Source organism: Capsella rubella, unplaced genomic scaffold (genome assembly GCF_000375325.1).
Source record: "Capsella rubella cultivar Monte Gargano unplaced genomic scaffold, Caprub1_0 scaffold_5, whole genome shotgun sequence".
NCBI classification, from domain to species: domain Eukaryota; kingdom Viridiplantae; phylum Streptophyta; class Magnoliopsida; order Brassicales; family Brassicaceae; genus Capsella; species Capsella rubella.
Window position 1 is genome coordinate 1223144 of NW_006238919.1, and position 19544 is coordinate 1242687.

Below are 19544 nucleotides of genomic sequence, written 5' to 3' on the forward strand. Positions count from 1 at the left end.
ACAAGACCAATCTATGATATGTATAATCGAATTGATTTAATAAAGATCGATATTGTGCAATTTTAATAATTATTAAATAATTTATAACAAAAGCTATAAATTACAAAAAAAAAAACTGAATTAATAGAAAAAAATTGTTTTGTGGTGTACCGCAGATTAAAATCTAGTTATATAATAAATTTTAAATTGTTAGTTATAAAGAGGTGTATAAGAGAGATTCACCCCTAAAAAGTATCCAATTAAAACTTTTGGAAAGATTTAGACAAGTAGTTACTTCTTCATATCTTTTCCTACAACAGAGAACTAATTAAAAGTAAGAACACAAAAAAATGAATATCACAAACTTATGCTGATTTGTTTTCTTGTGATGATATCTTTACAAATTCATTGTCCAACAACTTGACGTTTTGACTTCATCGGGTAAAATTTCTTGACATTGAACTTATTAAGATAAGTCTTTTTCACAGCGAAAACACAAAAGAAAAACTTTTTAAAAAGGTAATTAATGAACAAAATCTCATTCTTCTTTGCAGGATCAACGTTTGAGAGAAAAAATTAATCAGATGATTGTTGGAAGCAATGAACGGCTAAAGTAAATTGTCATTGTTGATAAATGATAAGAGTCAAAGTGGAAGAGGGAAATAATAAAAGCTCAGTATTTGTTGACATGACCACTACCGAACCATGGGATTTCATATATGAGTGTAAGAAACTTTAGCCATATTTTAGGTTTTTTCATGCACTTTCTTTGATTACTTAATGAAAATTATTTATATAGGCTTACTTATGGTCTTCTTATGTTTTACTTATATGAATGAATTTTTGATTAACTGTTAAAATTTTCTTAAGATTGCCAATTATTAACCTTTTCTCCATCTTGTATCGTCACTTTTTTAAGATTCAGGCGGTAAATGCTAACATGATTTGTGAAATTGTTAAGTAACTCCTTGAATAAATAACATGTTGCATCATTTGTATTCATTTAATTGTTGTGGAATATTTGATGCAATGCAAAATCAACTACACATCTAATCCTATGAACACAGTATTTTTTTTTTTTTTGTAAGTACTGAACCAGTGAGACAAATCGAAAGAAGACTGTCTAAAGACTATGGTCTTAGAAATTGATATCTTGGTTAAACTATACAGCAAAATTAAGAACACAATATCCAGTAAAACTGTTTTCTTGCCTTATCGATGTAGATCTCTCACTCAAAAAGTAGCAGATGAACACAATTTTACCAACACAAGAATCATCGTTTCTAATAAACGATGATTTAAGAGTTAAAATGAAAATTTTAAATTGAAAATGAGACTTAGTTGAGTTAACTAGTATAAAGACTCTCTAATGCTAAAATCTTTACTTGGTAAAGTCAGATCTTGTAGACAGTGAGGGGGTAATTGGTTATGTAGGTTCTCTTATGCGAAGAAGAAGGCATAAAATGGTGGAGTTCACTTTCACACCCACAAAACAATAGTAATGTTTTTCAAAATTTACGAGATCTATGTCCTATTTTTCTTCGAGAAGTATTACATCGTATAACAACCACTCGTAACTTCGACCTCGTTTTATATATATATATATATATATTTCTCTGAATTCTAAGTTCTTATTCTATTTCTACCGGAATAGATAGTTCTATTGCAGCTTCCTCTCGGATTTTAAAGTTTTCATCTATTTCCCCACATATATTTGGGTTTATAGGGTTTACTGGTTTACGATTTGATTAAACAAATAATAATACCTATTAACCGGATTCATCAATGTTATTTTTATAATTTTGAAACATATCCAGGAATAGAAACTTGTATACAGTTTGTCTCCAATTATTTGGTGGACCCTTCATTTATGTGAAAAAAATATTTACTTCCTATGATTGTTGGGATAGGTTTAATTGGCAAATGCTAATTTTTTTTCCAAATAGTAGTAGTTTATTGAACCTACCTAGCTAAACTAGTAGTAGTGTTACATACAATTGTTTAAAAAATTATTGGCTAAAGTCGTATTCATATATTTGCTTATTATTCATATATCTGCAGTAGTATTCATACTTATTAATTATTATGTTCTGCTTATTTTTTACTTATGTTTTACTTATATGATTAATGGATGAGAGCTTTTGTGGTTTTATTAAAAGATCATCATAAGAAATTTGAGTAAAGAACCCATGTTTTCTCAATTCTTTTGATGGTCATCGTCGCTCTGCATAGCCCTCGTCGCTTTACTGTGATATTTTTCTAAAAAAATGAAAAATATTTTATTGTTTTTGTCTCTTTCAGTTTTCTGTTTCTACCATCTCGTAAGCCCTACCTTTTCTCAATCTTTTATCGTCACATTTTTAAGATTCAGGCGGTAAATGCTAACATGTATTTGTGAAATTGTTACGAAACTCCTTGAATAAATAACATGTTACATCATTTGTATTCATGTAATTGTTGTGGAATTTTTGGTAATATATCATAGTGATCACACTAAATTCTTTTTTTTTTATTTTTTTTCAATTTGAGGCAATGCAAAATCAACTGCATATCTAAGACTATGAACACAGTGATACTTAGTTAAGTACTGAACTAATGAGACAAATCGAACTAGAAATTGATCTATTTTGGCAAAATTATATAGCAAAATCAAGAACACAATAGAAAACTGTTTTCTTGCCTTATCGGTGTAGATCTCTCACTCAAAAAGTAGCAGATGAACACATTTTTTACCAAGACAAGAATCATCTTCTCTAATAAACGATGAGTTAGTGGAGTTATGCAAATTCTAAATTGAGAATGAGTTTGACTGAAATATATATTTTTAAATAACAATTGTCTAAAAATTACATCAAAATTATAAGAAAGATATTTAAAAAAAAATTGCCTAAAAATTGTATTATAAATTAATTTACAAAGGAGAGATTAAACTTGGAAAGTAAGGAAGAACAAAACTGTCACTGGGACGAGAAGGAGAATAAGAAAAGATGCGATAGCGAATAGAAATAGGGTTAAGGGGTTGAAATAGAAGAAGGTTTTGAGAATAGGATCTTGAGAGCATCACCTTGTCAGTGTTCTTGGAAATTGCCATTACTTTGAGGGGCGAAGAAAAATGAGAATCAAACCAAGTGGGGTTAATCTTGTTCAAATCAAAGGTGAACATCTTGTCCACTATTGATAATATCCCTCCTGTGTTGTTGTGGTTAGTGAGCCTCCAAATGTGTTGCAAGCCATCTCCATTTGTCTTTGACATCCACACAAGACGACGGTCATCATCAGCACTCTCCATATGCAAATCAACAAATTTTGAAGAAGACTCATGAATAACGGGATTGGGAACTATATGAAAGACCTCCATGTGAAGATCAAAGGCAACGAACTTGGTGTTATCTTGGCTGAACCAATAAAGCCATCCGTTTACAAAAGTTGGTGCTTGATCATACTCTATCTGATGAGGTGGAATCACCGGCCTCCATTGTTTAGCACCGAAATCGAAGACCTCGCATGATGAAGTGTTGTCAATGTTTTGTAACCAAACTAGTTTGTATGTCCCTGTGACGTAATCTTTTCCAAGCCCTGGGAGGTCTTTTCCAAGTCCTGGCCGGGGGAACTGTACCTTGTTGTTGTCTAAAGAATTGTTAAGCTGAGTCTTGGAAAGAGGGAGTGTCCAAGAACATCTTGTAGCTGGGTTGATCACATTAATTGGTCGTGTCAAGTCCGCACCGCTACATAAACAGAAAAGACCATCCAGACTCCTTGAAACTAACAAGATCAACTCTTCGTGCTCATTACTAATATGATATTCTTCTTCTTCGTCGACTAGACAAGTCGAAGACCATTCCAAACTCATCGTCTTTAGAGCAAAGTTTGGCATGTACCAGCTTTTATCTTCATAGATACAGAGAAATTTGGGTTCCAAGGTTTTCTGATGCAACAAGTATCTCTCTTTAAAAGAACTCGACGTTATGATATGTCTCCAGTCTTTAGAGACCGCTTGGAATCGAATTAGGGTTTTCACGGGAAGCCTCGTCATAATTTCTTCTAATACATCGTTGTTGATGAATATTTCATTCACCTCTCTTCTTCTTCTCTTGCTTTCTCTTTCAACACTCTTCCATGATGCATCATCTCCAGTATTCTTCTTATTCAAACTTTGAAACACTGTCTCTTCACTTTTTCTTCTTAGTTTCTCTGAAGAAAACGAAGCAATCTTGCACTTTTCATTGCTCTTCTCCTCCTCCATTGGTGACGGATCGGTTTGGTCTCTGTCTCTACGTACGTACGAGGGTTTTCCACAAAGTACTAGCTAGTGCCCTTCTTCGTGTTTTCAATTCTCTTCTCTTCTGCAGCTTCCTATTTATAAAAACGTTTCTTTAGTTTTTGCCATTTTATGTATCCTATTCACAAAGGGAAGATTTGTTGTTATCTCCAAATCTCAATTTTATTTGAAATAATGATTTCGATATATAAATACATGCGATGAAGGCTTTTTAGGACAGCAGGTGTTATACTTACACGAAAACTAGTTAGATCAACGCGACGTGTGACGTGTGACGTGTGACGTGTGACGTGTGGTCCAAGTGAAGTGCCACGTTGGAAACAAAATTGTACAATGTGAAACGTGACGTGTATACGACGTAGACCAAGAAAAGTGCCACGTTGGACCAAGAACCGCATCAAATCTAGTTTGTTTGTTCTCTGAATAGGCTATTTCTAGCTTTTGATTGGATGGATATATATATCTATAATTATAAATCAGTTTTTATGTTTCATATATGATAAATATCACATTACATAGCAAGAAAATTTAACAAATTGAAACCAATGAAATAAGGATTTAAAGTTCCGTACGTTGTGATAAAGTTTTGGAGCCAGCCTATAGTTTAGGTGTTTGAGTTTATCCTAAACTCCGACTCTCTTGTACAAAATTGGGAATAAGTATTATATATTGTGATACGTTATTGTCCGAAACATATACATAATACATAATGTGAATCGACTGGGCCGAGTATGCATGAAAGCCCTAACCAAAATAAAAGGTAATGGTACATAGTAATTGGTTGTGTCGGTTCTAAAGACTAAAGCCACACAAAATTCGTAAACTACTGATGAGGTTTTATTGTAGTTAATGTTATAGAACAAAACTAGTTAGTCTGTTCAGGTGACGTACTCTTTTTCCAATTCCTAGATGAGAGACTCTACCTCGTTGTACCTAGGCATATCAATTAGGGTTAAAGTCCGCGGGCTAGTTTAGCCCGGTACTAAAAAACATCGGGTTCGGATTTAAATACATATGTATAAAAAAAAATCGGGTCTTTTAGGCTAAACCTATTCGGGTTAAAGGGTTTTTTGAGCTTAACCCGGTCGGCCTCGGGCCGGCCCGATAAACCCTTAAACAAATATTTGTTGAATTTTTTAGTATTTTAGTTTGATTAAAGAATTAGTTTTCATATTTACTTACTAGCCTTACTTAATACTTTTAAAATCTTTATCTATAATATTTTCTATTATTTATATATGTCAAAACTGAACAATATATATATATAAGTATCTTGATTTTGAAATCATCAAAATATATATAAAATTTTGACTCTATTATCTACTTTAAACTATTTTAGTTCCATGTTTTTTTGGGTTAAAGTGTAAATATTTTATTTGGTTTTCATTTTTTTCTCTTAAATTAAGTTAGTTTTATTGAATATTGATAAGTTATTTCAAATTTGATGCATTATTTTTACAGTAGAGCTTTAAATATTATTTTTGAAAAACTATTATGAACTTAGAAATTATTTTTTTATCGATAAGTAAAGCCCAAAAAAGCCCGAAAAATCCTGTAACCCTGTTAGGGTCGGACCGGACTTTGAAATATAGGCTCGGATATTTTTCGGGCCGGACCAGACTCACATTTATGAGGGCTTTACGGGTTTCGGGCCGGGCCGGGCTAGCCCGATTGACATGCCTAGTTGTACGTTGTCTAAAGAATGATCTAGCTGAAAACTAGCAAAAGGGGAGCGTCCGGGACGATCTCGTAGCTTGGTTTTTATCATGTTGATTGGTCTTGTCATGTCTGTGTATGACCATGACATAGAAGCAGACTAGACCATCCAGGTAGTAAACTGCCACCAGCTTCTCTTCATGTTTATCACTTAGCTAGTATGGTCTTCCTCTTCCACTAAACAAGTCGAAGACCACTCCAACCTTATCGTCTTTAGAGCATTGTTTACCTCATAGCAGTCATTATCATCATATAAACAGAGTGGAATCTGGGTTCCTTGGCTTTCTGATGTAACATATATCTCTCCAGGTAAGATCTAGACGTTATCATACTCCTACTCGGCTACTCCCCCAGTGAATCTGATATAGGGGTTTTACGGGAAGCCTCACCATAATTTCTTCTCATACGTTGGGTATCTCAATCGTATCTTCTTCTTTTGTTTCTTCTTTAATTTGTTGGACAACCACAAGATAATACTTTTACCGCTTTCAACCATCTATGATGTGTGTCTTTGTTTCTTCTTATTATATATATTCTTTTGATTTCTCTTAATATCTGGTTGCTATCTTCATATCTTCAATTTATAAAACACTGTATATTGGCTTCTCCTACTTACAAATTCTAGTAAAACACTATTTTTCTTTTGGAACACGTTTCGTTTCAGTAGTTTTTGCCTTCTTATTTTGTTTTAATGTTGTTGTAACATCGGTTTTGTCAAACTAAACTACAGTCGTTTAGTTTCTCTTTCATCCGGTTTTAAACCGGTTTAATATACAGAATTACATAATTTCTAACAAGAAAAATAAAAACGAAACAAGATTATCTACATTTGTGTTATATGTAAATCTATCTCTGACTTGTTATATAATCTTTAGGGTTATGAGGACATTTATATATTCAGATAAATGGGAACAGAGACATAAAAACCTCCAAAATAAGAAAACAGAGAAATAGGTCAAATTCTTATTCAGTTTTTGGTAATAAAAGAAGGACAAAAGGTAGCAAATAACGAATAAATAAAGTTTGCTACTGCTTCCACTTTGTCAAACTCTATTTGCTAATATCAACGAACACCACTTTTCTATAACTTTGAAGGTTTTCTACCAAAACTTCATCAATTGACTCAGTCAGGTACAATACCTCAACACCTTGGGGAGAGAAAGTGGCGCTTTTCAAACTTCTACAGGTTGCAAAGTAAATCCCCTTTTGGTTCTCTGCCATGTTCTCAACATACTGATCTAAGCTTGTCAGTTCCTCTTTACTCTTCGAAGAGTAGAACCTGAGCAGATCGTGTAATACGCTTCCGGTTATCAGTATCCTCAATGCACCCTGATTTAAGGGAGCTGCCATATTTCTCCCACAAGTTTTTGTAATCCTGAAATCACACAAATCTTTACTGTCTCAAAACTTCAAATGACCTTAGAAAGATAAAACAGGTAAACGAGTGCCCACCCTTTTCTCTTCCCTTTCAGAGATTTCATCTAGAAGGTCAAACACTTTTCCAGTGAGTCTGTTTCTCACAATGCTTTCTACTCTGCTCCCTTTGAGAGTTTCACCGGAGACATTTAGAGGACCATCAGAGTCAACAACTGCCTTTACAAAGCTTAAGTAGGTTGGGAGCTGCAAACCAATTGTAAGAAATACGTTAAACCAAAAATAAAACCAGAGCTTATAATAGATCTTAGAGAGACAGTACGCTATAAACTCACCAGATCATAATCAAAGGTAAGCACTCGTTTCACAGAGAAAATGATGCTTTTAAGTTTCGATTTGTATCCATCATCCATCCCAGGGATGAATAAGATTGTCCTGAACTCTATCTCACCCTATACAAATATTGATCTTCGAATCAAGATATATATACATGGTGATATACACATGTATAACTAACTAAAAAGGTAAAAAGCAAACGCTACCTTGGTTATGAAGTCTTCGTAAGCAATCGGATCTACATAATCAGTGAACACGTCCTGATAAAACTTTTTGTAGAGGTCATCTTCATTGGACATGAACTTCTTAAACTCCATATTGCGCTTTTCTTCCTCATCGTTTAACATGGGTCTTTTATATTCCTGTATATGTAAATATGTTCTTGTATCACTACACTAGCTCCTAGAAACCCCAGAATACTTGAGAAAGATATGATTATGTACCTCTATTATACTGTTCAGTGGTTTGAAACGTCTCTGTTTCATCTCTGTAAGATGACGTCTGATGCAAGAAATGGGACGCCTCAATTGAACAGATACTTGGGATGCGTGCGTATCGAACAAACTTTGAAGTTTCCAGACCTTTTGTTCATCATCGACGTTCCAAACCTATAAAGGTAAAAGAGAGAAAAGGCACAGAGAAAGAGAGGTCAAGATACAGAAACAGAGTCTAATAAGATGCACGAAGAGAGAATCAGCGACACACCTTGTTCTCCATATCGATAAGTTTTTTCTCGCACATTGGAACATCAAACTTGCCACCAAGACTAACCGAACTAGCGAAATAGAGCGAGTTACCGCCATTTATTGCTTCAAGGAGCTTCTCCTCATCTTTCCTGTGCCACATTTTCTTGGATTCCGTGCTTTCTTTTTTCTTTTTTCAACTTGTTCGTTCCTTTTTTAATTGTTTCTGGTTTAATTGAAACACGAGATTTTATAGTAATTACTAAGAAGGGAGTAAGAATCAAGAAAAAATAATTTTAAGGGTTATAGAAAAATCAAATAAGACATAAAGGGTAATTTAAAAATAAAATAAATAAGAAAGGGTTCAAAGTGTAATTTTACCTCTCTTTTGTTTTTTCTCCGATGGAGAATCCCAAATTCTCCGAAACCTAATCCAGATTCCGGTCGAATAGTTTCGACGGAGTAGATCGGATGAATCGGCACAGTCGAAGAGAAGAGAGTCTCGACGGAGGAGATTAGAGCCATCGGTCGAAGAAAATAGTCTCGACGGAGGAAACTGGAGCAGCACCGAGAGAACCTTGTGAGGATCAACATTAAGTTCCTGAAGGCGAATAAGCTTCTTTCAAAAACGAATCCCAGTACTGGAAGTTTCTCCGGCGACGCATTTAGCTCCTACGTTGGAGAAACCGGCGGTGGCAAGAAGCAGCACCGTACAATCATCGCCGGGAAAAGAAGTGGCCCAATTTTGACAAAACGTCGTCGATACGAGTAGTCAAAATGATGGTCAAAGGGTATAACGGTAGTTTTACGAACCCAACAGACTAAACAATCAGATGGCAGTAACGGCGTCGTTGTTTTTTACTGGAAATGTAAATATTGTTATATAATTAATTTAAACTAGGATATAGTTTATAATATGTTAAATGGTTTTATAAATACTGATTTATGTAATGTCGTACATGCGATTATAAGTTAATAAAACTATATCTTATTATATAAACTGTTGACATGGTCGTCATAAGGTCAATATATCAAATACCACAATATACGAATCCAAATTAATTATTGGTTAGGATGTTTAAGTACCAAAGTTTTATTATATTTTTCAGAAACTTTTTAATATAAAAGTATAATATCAATTTTAATTATATCATTTTGATTTGATATATCTTATATTGATATTCTTAAAAATGGTAGAATAAGGATTTAATCCGCATTGATATATCAAACTAATGATACTTTAGTTTTTAATAATATCGATTCAAACTTGTCGCGTCATGCAAACCATTCTACAATAATACATGATTATATTATTTTAATCCTTTTTAAAAAATATTCACAATTCTAAACTTTTTTTTTTGTCATCAAAGGGCCTACAATTCTAAAATTATTATTTAAAATATATCAATCATAATATTTTATTCGTCTTAAGAGAAATAAAATTTGTAATATTAGGTAAGCTTAAACAACATTTGTTTTTGTCGTCTTGTATTTATTAACTATTTCAAAATATGAAAGTTGTTACATAGACGATTAAACCAAGGACAATACTTTGCGATCCTATTAGATTGATGATTGACAATACTTCTGTCTTCTTTCAATACGTAGAATCACGCCGAACGCCTCCAATTGTGCATCACTGAAAATCTCCTATAATTTGCCTCCACTAATATGCATAATTGTTAGACATACCTTAGTCAACCATTGGGCCAAGGTAATTCCACAACTTAAACTAACAAAATAACGTCGTTTTACTCAACTTCGATGCTCTGTCATTGCATAATATCCACTGCCTCATCGCCGTTAAACGACGGATTAACTAACACCGTTTCAGCATATGTTGTTTTTGGCTAATTTCATATAGATGAAGATGAGATTTTGAAGTTTTAGTTACTTTAAGTTCATATTTACCAGGTATCATAGTTTAAATATAAAAAAGCCGCCAATAAATAGTCTAAGTTGTTTTGACCTTTTCCGCAACTTAAAAAACTTAAAAGTTTAAAATATTTTATACTCGGCAAACTTAAACAGTCTAAAGGCCGAATTAAATCATACTAAAATTTTAAATTTGGAAGCTTATGAAGTGAAAATTTCATCCTAATTCGATCTTATTTAAAATATGACTTTAAATCATTCTTTAAACATTTTATTTGATGTGTGATGTTAAAAAACACTATTTATATTAATTAAATATCATATATCCATTATCAAAAGTTTGAATCAAAATTATGTATAATTTTTTAATATATTAAATCAAAAAAATTAAAAATAAAATCATTAAAATATGAGAGGAGAATGATAATTTTAAATCTTTAATTTTTTTTCTAAATATCTATTATTGCGGAACATTATAGGACATTTTAGGTTTTATAATTAATGTTTAAAATCTATTAATTGGGTTTGGTTATATGGATAGTAGTGAGAATTAATTGTAAATTGTTTTTGGATATGGATATAAGCAATGACATAGATTGTAAATTCTTTTGTAAATGAGGATTTATTTCCAAATTTTACTTCAAACGTTTCTAGCATAGGTTGACAAAATGTTTCTAACAAACGTTTCTAACAAGTTTGTGTGCATACTAAATAATTTATACAATATATTTTGTATAAAAAACTAGAATTGAACCGGCGGTACATGCGAGATAATATTTGCACTTTGAAATTTTAATATGAATAGTGGTTATGGTACGATGGTTATGCTACTTTATAATAGATTTTTTTTTATTGTAGTGATATAGAATTTGATTGATTTAAAAAGAGTAGTTGCGCTTACACATGCATAAACTTACGAAAACATGAAGTTTGGTTACTTATGTTATCAAATGTTTTGAATGATTAATTTAGAGGTTGAGAATTAACGTGGGTATATATAAAATTTAATGATTTATTTTTAACTGTTTTTTACATAACTTTTTATGTAGGTTTGAACATGTTCTTCTAATACATCGTTGTCGATGAATATTTCATTCACCTCTCTTCTTCTTCTCTTGCTTTCTCTTTCAACCCTCTTCCATGATGCATCATCTCCAATATTCAAACTTTGAAACACTGTCTCTTCACTTCTTCTTCTTAGTTTCTCTGAACAAGACGAAGCAATCTTGCACTTTTCATTGCTCTTCTCATCCTCCTCCATTGGTGATGGATCGGTTTGGTCTCTGTGTCTACGTACGTACGAGGGCTTTCCACAAAGTACTAGCTAGCTAATGCCCTTCTTCGTGTCTTCAATTCTCTTCTCTTCTGCATCTTCCTATTTATAAAATCGTTTCTCTAGTTTTTGCCATTTTATATATCCTATTAACAAAAAAATATTATTGAAGCTTCTCGGCCGCGACTGCGATTTGGAAACCAAAGAGGGAGAGGTGTGAAGATGCAGTCTGTTGATTTTGCAAGGTGGATGATCTCTCTCTCTCTTAAAATCCAGTAAACAAAAACGTCTGTAATAAGCGCGACAAATATCAATGTCTCTTCTACAAAGAAGAAAATGATGTTACTTATATAATATATCTTAATTAGGCTCAACTTATTTCATATATTAAATACATGGGATATAAACAGAAACATTCATTCTTTTCATAATCTCAAAACATTCCGATAATAGAAACTTGCAGGCACTTTGTCTTCAATTATATGGTGGCCTTTATTTATGTGAAACCCATGTTTTCCGTTTAAGTTGAATAGGTTAATTGGCAGATCCAATCCAACTTCCTGCAGTGATACTCATTAAAGAGAAGTTGATCTCAACATATCAACTGTTTTTCTTTACTCTATTTATTCATAGATAATTACATAAATTTTTGATTAGTTGATGAAAGTTTTTGTGGTTTTTGAAAGATCATCATAAAATACAAACTGGTTATATATATACTATATATACATCAATGCAATCGATATAATTATCTTCGCATGACGTGTGTAAAGAAAAGAAAAAAATCTGATCGTTGGTTCAACGTTGCGTTTAAGCATTACACAAGCTTTGCGGAATATATATCTAGAATTCTTTCATATCTCATCCTTATATTATTTTCTCATTCTTATATTGTTTTCCCTTAATTTCAGAATTTGTTATAGATTTATTAACAACAACAATTAAAAGACTATATACTAGCTAACATTTTCAAAATTGTTGTTATACAAACTTATACCAGCAAAATCCGGAAAATGGATTTTTGAAGAAGTATGTATTAATCAAGTTTACAAAAAAAACAAAAAAAACAAACAATATACTTTAACCACGGATATATAGACAAAATATGAGCTGTAGAAACATCAGCCACTTGAAAAAAAAAAAAGATTGATTAATATGTAGTCGCAGTTAAACAAAATTGTTGAATGGTAGTTTATATAAGGAGAGAAACCCACACAACCAGTGAGACTCTCTCACCTATAGTTATAATAACTGAAATTGGAAGAAAAATTAACTTTAGGCAAAAGATATATTAAAAAAAATGTTTAAAAATTATATCAGAAATATAAGAAATATATTAAAAAAAAAATTCTAAAAAATTACATCAAAAATATAAAAAAATTAAAATTGTTTAAAATTATATCAGAAATAATTTAGATGAGAGAGACTAAACTTGGGAAATAAGGAAGAACGAGACTGTCACTGGGACGAAAAGGATAATAAGAAAAGATGTCATAACGAATAGAAGTAGGATTTGTATGTTGAAATAGAAGAAGGTTTTGAGAACGGGATTTTGAAAGCATCACTTTGTCACTGTTCTTGGAAATTGTATTTATTCTGAGGCGCGAAGAATAGTGAGAATCAAACCAAGTGGAGTTAATCTTGTTCAAGTCAAATGTGAATATCTTGTCCACTATTGATAATGTCCCTCCTGTGTTGTTGTAGTTAGTGAGCCTCCAAACATGTTGCAAGCCATCTCCAGTTGTCTCTGACATCCACACAAGACGATGGTCATCATTGACATTCTCCATATGCAAACCAACAGATGATGATGCATGAATAATAGGATTTGGAACTATTCGAAACACCTCCAAGTGAAGATCAAAAGCAACCAATTTTGTGTTATCTTGGCTAAACCAATAAAACCATCCGTTTACAAAAATTGGTATTTGTTCATGCTCTATCACATGAGGAGGATGAGGTGGAATCACTGACCTCCATTGCTTAGGACCGAAATCAAAAACCTCGCATAATGATGTGTTATCAATGTTTTGTAACCAGACTAGTTTGTATGTTCCTGTGATGTAGTCTTTTCCAAGCCCTGGGGCGTCTTTTCCAAACTCCGGATGAGGGAACTGTACCTTGTTGTTGTCTAGAGAATGTTCTATCTGAGTCTTGGCTAGAGGGAGTGTCCAAGACCATCTTGTAGCTGCGTTTATCACATTAATCGGTTGTGTAAAGTCCGTAGAACTAAATAATAAGAAAAGACCATCGAGACTCCTTGAAACTAGCAAGTTCGACTCTTCGTACTTAGTATGATATCCTTCTTCTTCGTCGACTAGACAAGTCGAAGACCATTCCAAACTCATCGTCTTTAGAGCAAAGTTTGGCGTGTACCAGCTTTTATCTTCGTAGATACAGAGAAATTTGGGTTCCAAGGTTTTCTGATGCAACAAGTATCCCTCTTTAAAAGACCTCGACGTTATGATATGTCTCAAGTCTTTAGAGACCGCTTGGAATCGAATTAGGGTTTTCACGGGCAGCCTCGTCATAATTTCTTCTAATACATCGTTGTTGATGAATATTTCATTCACCTCTCTTCTTCTTCTCTCGCTTTCTCTTTCTTCAACACTCTTCCATGATGCATCATCTCCAATATTCAAACTTTGAAACACTGTCTCTTCACTTCTTCTTCTTAGTTTCTCTGAAAAAGACGAAGCAATCTTGCCCTTTTCATTGCTCTTCTCATCCTCCTCCATTGGTGATGGATCGGTTTGGTCTCTGTGTCTACGTACGTACGAGGGTTTTCCACAAAGTACTAGCTAGTGCCCTTCTTCGTGTCTTCAATTCTCTTCTCTTCTGCAGCTTCCTATTTATAAAAACGTTTCTCTAGTTTTTGCCATTTTATATATCCTATTAACAAAGGGAAGATTTGTTGTTATCTCCAAATCTCAATTTTATTTGAAATAATGATTTCAATATGTAAATACATGCGATGAAGGCTTTTTAGGACAGCATGTATTATACTTACACGAAACTAGTTAGATCAACGCGACGTGTGGTCCAAGTGAAGTGCCACGTTGGAAACAAAATTGTACAGTGTGAAACGTGACGTGTATACGACGTGGACCAAGAATTGTTTGTTCTCTGATAGGCTGTTTCTAGCTTTTGATTGGATTGATATATACATTATTATAAATCAGTTTTTTTATGTTTGATATGATTAATATCACATTACATAGCAAAAAAATTTAACAAAGCTGAAACCAATCAAATAAGGATTTAAAGCTCCGTTGTGATAAAGTTTTGGAGCCTATAGTTTAGGTGTTTGAGTTTATCCTAAACAATGACTCTCTTGTACAAAATTGGGAATAAGTAGGCATGTCAATCGGGCTAGCCCGACCCGGCCTGGCCCGAAACCCGTAAAGCCCTCGTATATGTGAGCCCGGCCCGGCCCGGCCCGAAAAATTTCCGAGCCTATATTTCAAAGCCCGGCCCGGCCCTAACAGGGCTAAAGGGCTTTTCGGGCTTTTTTGGGCTTTATTTACCGATAAAAAATCAATTTCTAAGTTCATAATAGTTTTTTAAAAACTATATTTAAAGGTCTACGATAAAAATAATGCATCAAAGTTTAAATAACTTATCAATATTCAATAAAACTAACTTAATTTAAGATAAAAAAATAAAAGTCAAATAAATTATTTACACTTTAACCCAATAAAACATGGAACTAAAATACTTTAATGTATAAGATAGAGTCAAAATTTAATAGATATTTTGATGATTTCAAAATCATGATACTTAAATATATTTAGTTTTAGCTTTGTATAAAGATTTTAAAAGTAATAAGTAAGACTAGTAATTAAATATGAAAACTATAACATTAATCAAATCTTTTAATCAAACTAAAATATTCAAAAAATTCAAAATATATTTGTATAAGGGCTTTTCGGGCCGGCCCGAGCCCGACCGGGCTAAGCCCAAAAAACCCTTTAGCCCGAATGGGCTTAGCCCAAAATGCCCGATTTTTTCTGGACATATATATTTAAGCCCGAGCCCGATGTTTTTCAGGGCCGGGCCAAACTAGCCCGCGGGCTTTAGCCCTAATTGACATGCCTAGGAATAAGTATTATATATTGTGATAGGTTTTATCCTGAAGGTGTGAAAAATAGCAAATTCAGATAAGTCGGTACGTACATAGTAAACTAAATATACATGTTGTAAGAATATATTGATACATTCATCGAATATATATTACGTACAAATAAATGACGATCAGTCGATCTATATATAATGTAGCTACATTTATTACATGCAACCACAATGAATAGTTTCATGGAACATTTCACGACGACACCGACACTTCTCTCTACAACACACAAATCTTAGACAAGTCTTAATATGACACAACCAAAAACATAACGACGTCGGACGATTCTTCTTAAAGTACATAGTACTAGTCTAATAGATTTTATCTTACCCTAAAATATAAATGTTGCATCAATACCAAGTTTGATATATATATAATTCTTCATATTAAAACCAAAAAAAAGTTTGATATATTAAGTAAACATTTTGATTGCTTTTTAGTCAAAGGGTTTTTCACTTTTTTCATATATATCCAAAACAAGTGCTGTTTGAATTATTTGTTCAATTATGTTTTTTTCTATACCATTGTCCTATCAAACTCATTTATTACTCTTAATCATTTAATGCTATAAATAGTTCTTGTCTTCTCATCTTTCTTTTTATGCATCTCCTTCAAAGGTTTTGGTTTTTCCCTTGTGTACGTCTTGTTTCTTTGTTGTTCCATCGGTACTTCCTTATACTTTCTCGTTCTCGTTTTCGAGATTTCTTTGTTCTTAATGTTCTTGCATCATCTTTCTTTTACCAATACTCTCATGATTCATTATTTTCTTGTTCGTCTAATCTAATGCTCTCATTTCCTCACGCAGCTCCTAATTCAAATACAAGTGCTTTGTCTTGGACTCTTATTTCCATCAGGTTCGTGGCGATAAGGCAAAAATTACTGATTCCTTTGGTACAAATACTACAATTCTAAGATTTTTTCTAGCTAGGATTATTTAGCTTAATGAATATAGAGGGCAAGTCAATGCGTTTGCCTAGTTGTTGAAAGGTAGATCACATTTAATGTATCCCCATGAAATTATATCTTATATATTGACTTTTCTTTTTGCATTTACACCATTAGATAGCGATAAGAATATTAAATGACCGTTAGACCATTATTATATAGTGTAGCCCCATGAACCATATCTCATAAATTGATAAGAAGCATTTAAAAATAGAATGTATAGCTAAGCACGCAAAATAGAATGTTTAGATAATGTAAGTAATCGTATATATGAATCCTAAATTTTTCTATCTCTATTAAATGTAAAGAAGCCTTTAATTAAAGATAAGGAGATATATCTACCACTTTCAAGATATAAATTAATTTCACGAATATTTCTATAACCTAGATTTCTTGTCTTGGTGAAGTAAACTATAGATTAAAAATGCCATTTTTGAACAAACGAATATGTGTTTCACCAAATATATGAATCCTAGTTGTTCTTATTGTCGGGCAATAGAGTTAACTATTTTTATTACTTATCTCTCGTACAACTAATATTTTGATTTTATGATTTACTAATAAAGAATCACAACGCAATAATATTGGGTAATAATTACTAAAAAAAATAAAACAGTTTCTTTATCCATAAAAACGTTGGAAATTTTATTTGTAGATCAGACATATATAGGTTTGTTAACAATAGTTAGTTTTTTTTTGTTTTTGTTTTTTGCATGGTGTATTATTAGTATCTTAGTATGTGTGAAAGCTGTAAGATGGTTTCCAAATCGATTATAATTTGACGTTTCCATCATCTTAATTTTTTCAATTTTCAGGGCTCTAGCTTCTTCATTTCTCCTTTTTTCTCTAGCTAAACCGGAGAAACAAGAGAATGGGGTTACCTTCATCTCTAAACTCATGCTTTCTCTTGATCCTCCTCTGTCTTGTTAACATTTCCACCATCAACTCAACGAAACAAGAACCGGTGCTCTTCGGTGGGAATTTCCCGGCTTTGTATGTTATTGGAGATTCATTGGTTGATTCAGGAAACAATAACAATCTTGAGACAAGGGTCAAATCGAATTTTCCACCTTATGGTTCTGATTTTGAAGGTGGCAAAGCCACCGGACGTTTTAGCAATGGCAAAACAATCGCTGATTATATTGGTAAGAGCCAAAAATAGTTATAATATTTCTAACTTTATTAGGAAACATTATGTTATAAGGAATTATAATTTGTTCGTTTATATATAACGTTGTCTTGTTATGTTTTTATTTGATTCAGCTATTTATTACGGGCTTCCTTTGGTTCCTGCTTATATGGGATTATCTGAAGAACAAAAGAACAATATCACAACCGGTTTTAACTATGCTTCTGCTAGCTGTGGGATTTTTCCCGACACAGGAAAGCGAATGGTAAGTCTTAATATTATACGAAAAGAATTTTGCGATTTCTGTTTCGAAGATGCACCTTATGAGGTTTTATTTGTTTCTTTGTATGAATAGGGGAAATGTCTCTCGTTGAGTGTCCAAGTCGATCTATTCACCGAGACTGTCGAGAAGAATCTGAAGAAGATGTTCACGAACCCATCAGATCTTAGTAAACACTTGGCTGAATCGTTGTTTATGACCGCGATTGGGGTTAACGATTACGCATTCTTCTTTAATAAGACAACAAATCCTAATGAGTTTGCAACTAATCTTCTTCATGACTACTTGATACAAATAGAGGTAAAAGGGATTTTTTTTCTTTCTTTGGCCACTACATTACATATTTAGTAAATATATAAACCAAATGGTTAGTATAATTTGGTTAATCAAGACACATTTTATAAAGATTTATGGATTTAGCCTTAGTTTTAGCTTTAGATTTCTTTTAAAATGTTAACCAAGACACATTTTAGTAAAGATTTTTTGATATCATGCTGCAGAGATTGCACAGTTTAGGAGCAAGAAAGTTCTTCATCAACAACGTTAAACCATTAGGATGTTACCCAAATGTGATAGTTAGGTCCGAGCCACGAGGAAGCTGCAACGAGCCTCTAAACCGTGCGGTCGGCCTTTTCAACACTAAGCTTAGAGAAAGCCTGTCTGGTATGAAGAAAAAACTCAAGGACACATCCTTTTTATACTCGGATTATTTCAACTTCATTTTGAAACTAAGAGAACCCTCAAGCAACCAAGTTGGTTCGAGTTTATTGAACGCGACAAGCCCGTGTTGTCCTGAAGTTTATGATGGAGGTTTAACAACAACTTGCATGCCCGGTTCGGTCGCATGTAAGGTGCCTGACAGTCATATTTTCTTTGATCCGTTTCATCCTACTCAACAGGCGAACTCCAAGTACGCGACTGCTTGTTTCCAAGAGAGAAGTATTTGTCATGTTGTGTGTGAATAATTAAGTCATTTCACTTTTTATAAGATGATGATACTCAATTATATACGTTTGATACTCAAATGTGAAGAGAATGTGGAAAACAATATGGGCTCATTTTTACACTTTAGTTTTAAACATGGGCTTATAACATGTTAATCATTTATTTAAGAGAATCACACATATACAATCTCTATATTTCAAAATAAAATACGGGTCGGGTCAAAATTAAAAATTAACCCGATTTTAATAATTGGATACTTCAAAATTGGATATTAAAATGGGTTTGGATACATACATCGGATACTTTCTATATCTAATTTTAAAATTATATTATTTCCATAACTAATTTTATGATTTCCTAATATCTCTCTAACTAATTTAATATAATATATTAAAAACAATTATCATTCTTCTTTAACATTTATTTGATATTATTTTTAATTTATGATATTATACTATATAATAAAAATATTTAATAAAAAATTTATTTTATTTTTTGCATATGTTGCAATTTGAATGTTTAAAAACGGACATATAATACTCAACTACACTCGGTTAAATATTTTGGAAAATGATTTAAATCAGTATGATCAATATTAAAA

At 32.6% G+C, this 19544-nt stretch overlaps 3 protein-coding genes across 5 annotated transcripts; 1 reads left to right on the forward strand and 2 right to left on the reverse strand.

Annotated features, from left to right (window-relative positions):
* Positions 1-6878: 6878 nt before the first annotated feature.
* LOC17885802 (heat shock protein 90-5, chloroplastic) lies at positions 6879-8539 on the reverse strand. Its single transcript, XM_006291551.2, has 6 exons — positions 8390-8539; positions 8128-8292; positions 7891-8046; positions 7684-7800; positions 7427-7594; positions 6879-7349 (listed from the first exon to the last, which is right to left on the reverse strand). Exons 1-6 carry the CDS (start codon positions 8528-8530, stop codon positions 7233-7235), a joined length of 864 nt encoding a protein of 287 aa, XP_006291613.1. The 5' UTR covers positions 8531-8539; the 3' UTR covers positions 6879-7232.
* A 4388-nt stretch (positions 8540-12927) lies between these two features.
* On the reverse strand, positions 12928-14253 carry LOC17885301 (putative F-box protein At2g02030). Its single transcript, XM_006292403.1, has one exon. The coding sequence runs from the start codon at positions 14251-14253 to the stop codon at positions 12928-12930; it is 1326 nt and encodes a 441-aa protein (XP_006292465.1).
* Positions 14254-16435: 2182 nt separating this feature from the next.
* LOC17885108 (GDSL esterase/lipase At2g03980) lies at positions 16436-19062 on the forward strand. Of its 3 annotated transcripts, none has more exons than XM_023782859.1 (5): positions 16436-16498; positions 17405-17734; positions 17853-17983; positions 18074-18298; positions 18499-19062. In XM_023782859.1, exons 2-5 carry the CDS (start codon positions 17461-17463, stop codon positions 18961-18963), a joined length of 1095 nt encoding a protein of 364 aa, XP_023638627.1. In that variant the 5' UTR covers positions 16436-16498; positions 17405-17460; the 3' UTR covers positions 18964-19062. The 3 variants fall into 3 exon arrangements, with proteins under 3 accessions (XP_023638627.1, XP_023638629.1, XP_023638628.1); XM_023782861.1 differs by having other exon boundaries at positions 16498-16535; XM_023782860.1 differs by lacking the exon at positions 16436-16498 and having other exon boundaries at positions 17353-17734.
* The last annotated feature ends 482 nt before the right edge of the window (positions 19063-19544 follow it).

Bases quoted from the DNA above. Each gene is read 5' to 3' on its own strand.
- LOC17885802 (XM_006291551.2), bottom strand. From the start codon at position 8,530: ATGTGGCACAGGAAAGATGAGGAGAAGCTCCTTGAAGCAATAAATGGC. The intron at 7,595-7,683 runs GTGAGTTTATAG...ATTGGTTTGCAG, and splicing joins TTACCTTTGATTATGATCTG to CTCCCAACCTACTTAAGCTT. The intron at 7,350-7,426 runs GTGGGCACTCGT...GTGTGATTTCAG, and splicing joins CTGAAAGGGAAGAGAAAAGG to GATTACAAAAACTTGTGGGA.
- LOC17885301 (XM_006292403.1), bottom strand. From the start codon at position 14,253: ATGGAGGAGGATGAGAAGAGCAATGAAAAGGGCAAGATTGCTTCGTCT.
- LOC17885108 (XM_023782859.1), top strand. From the start codon at position 17,461: ATGGGGTTACCTTCATCTCTAAACTCATGCTTTCTCTTGATCCTCCTC. The intron at 17,735-17,852 runs GTAAGAGCCAAA...TATTTGATTCAG, and splicing joins AACAATCGCTGATTATATTG to CTATTTATTACGGGCTTCCT. The intron at 17,984-18,073 runs GTAAGTCTTAAT...TTGTATGAATAG, and splicing joins CCGACACAGGAAAGCGAATG to GGGAAATGTCTCTCGTTGAG.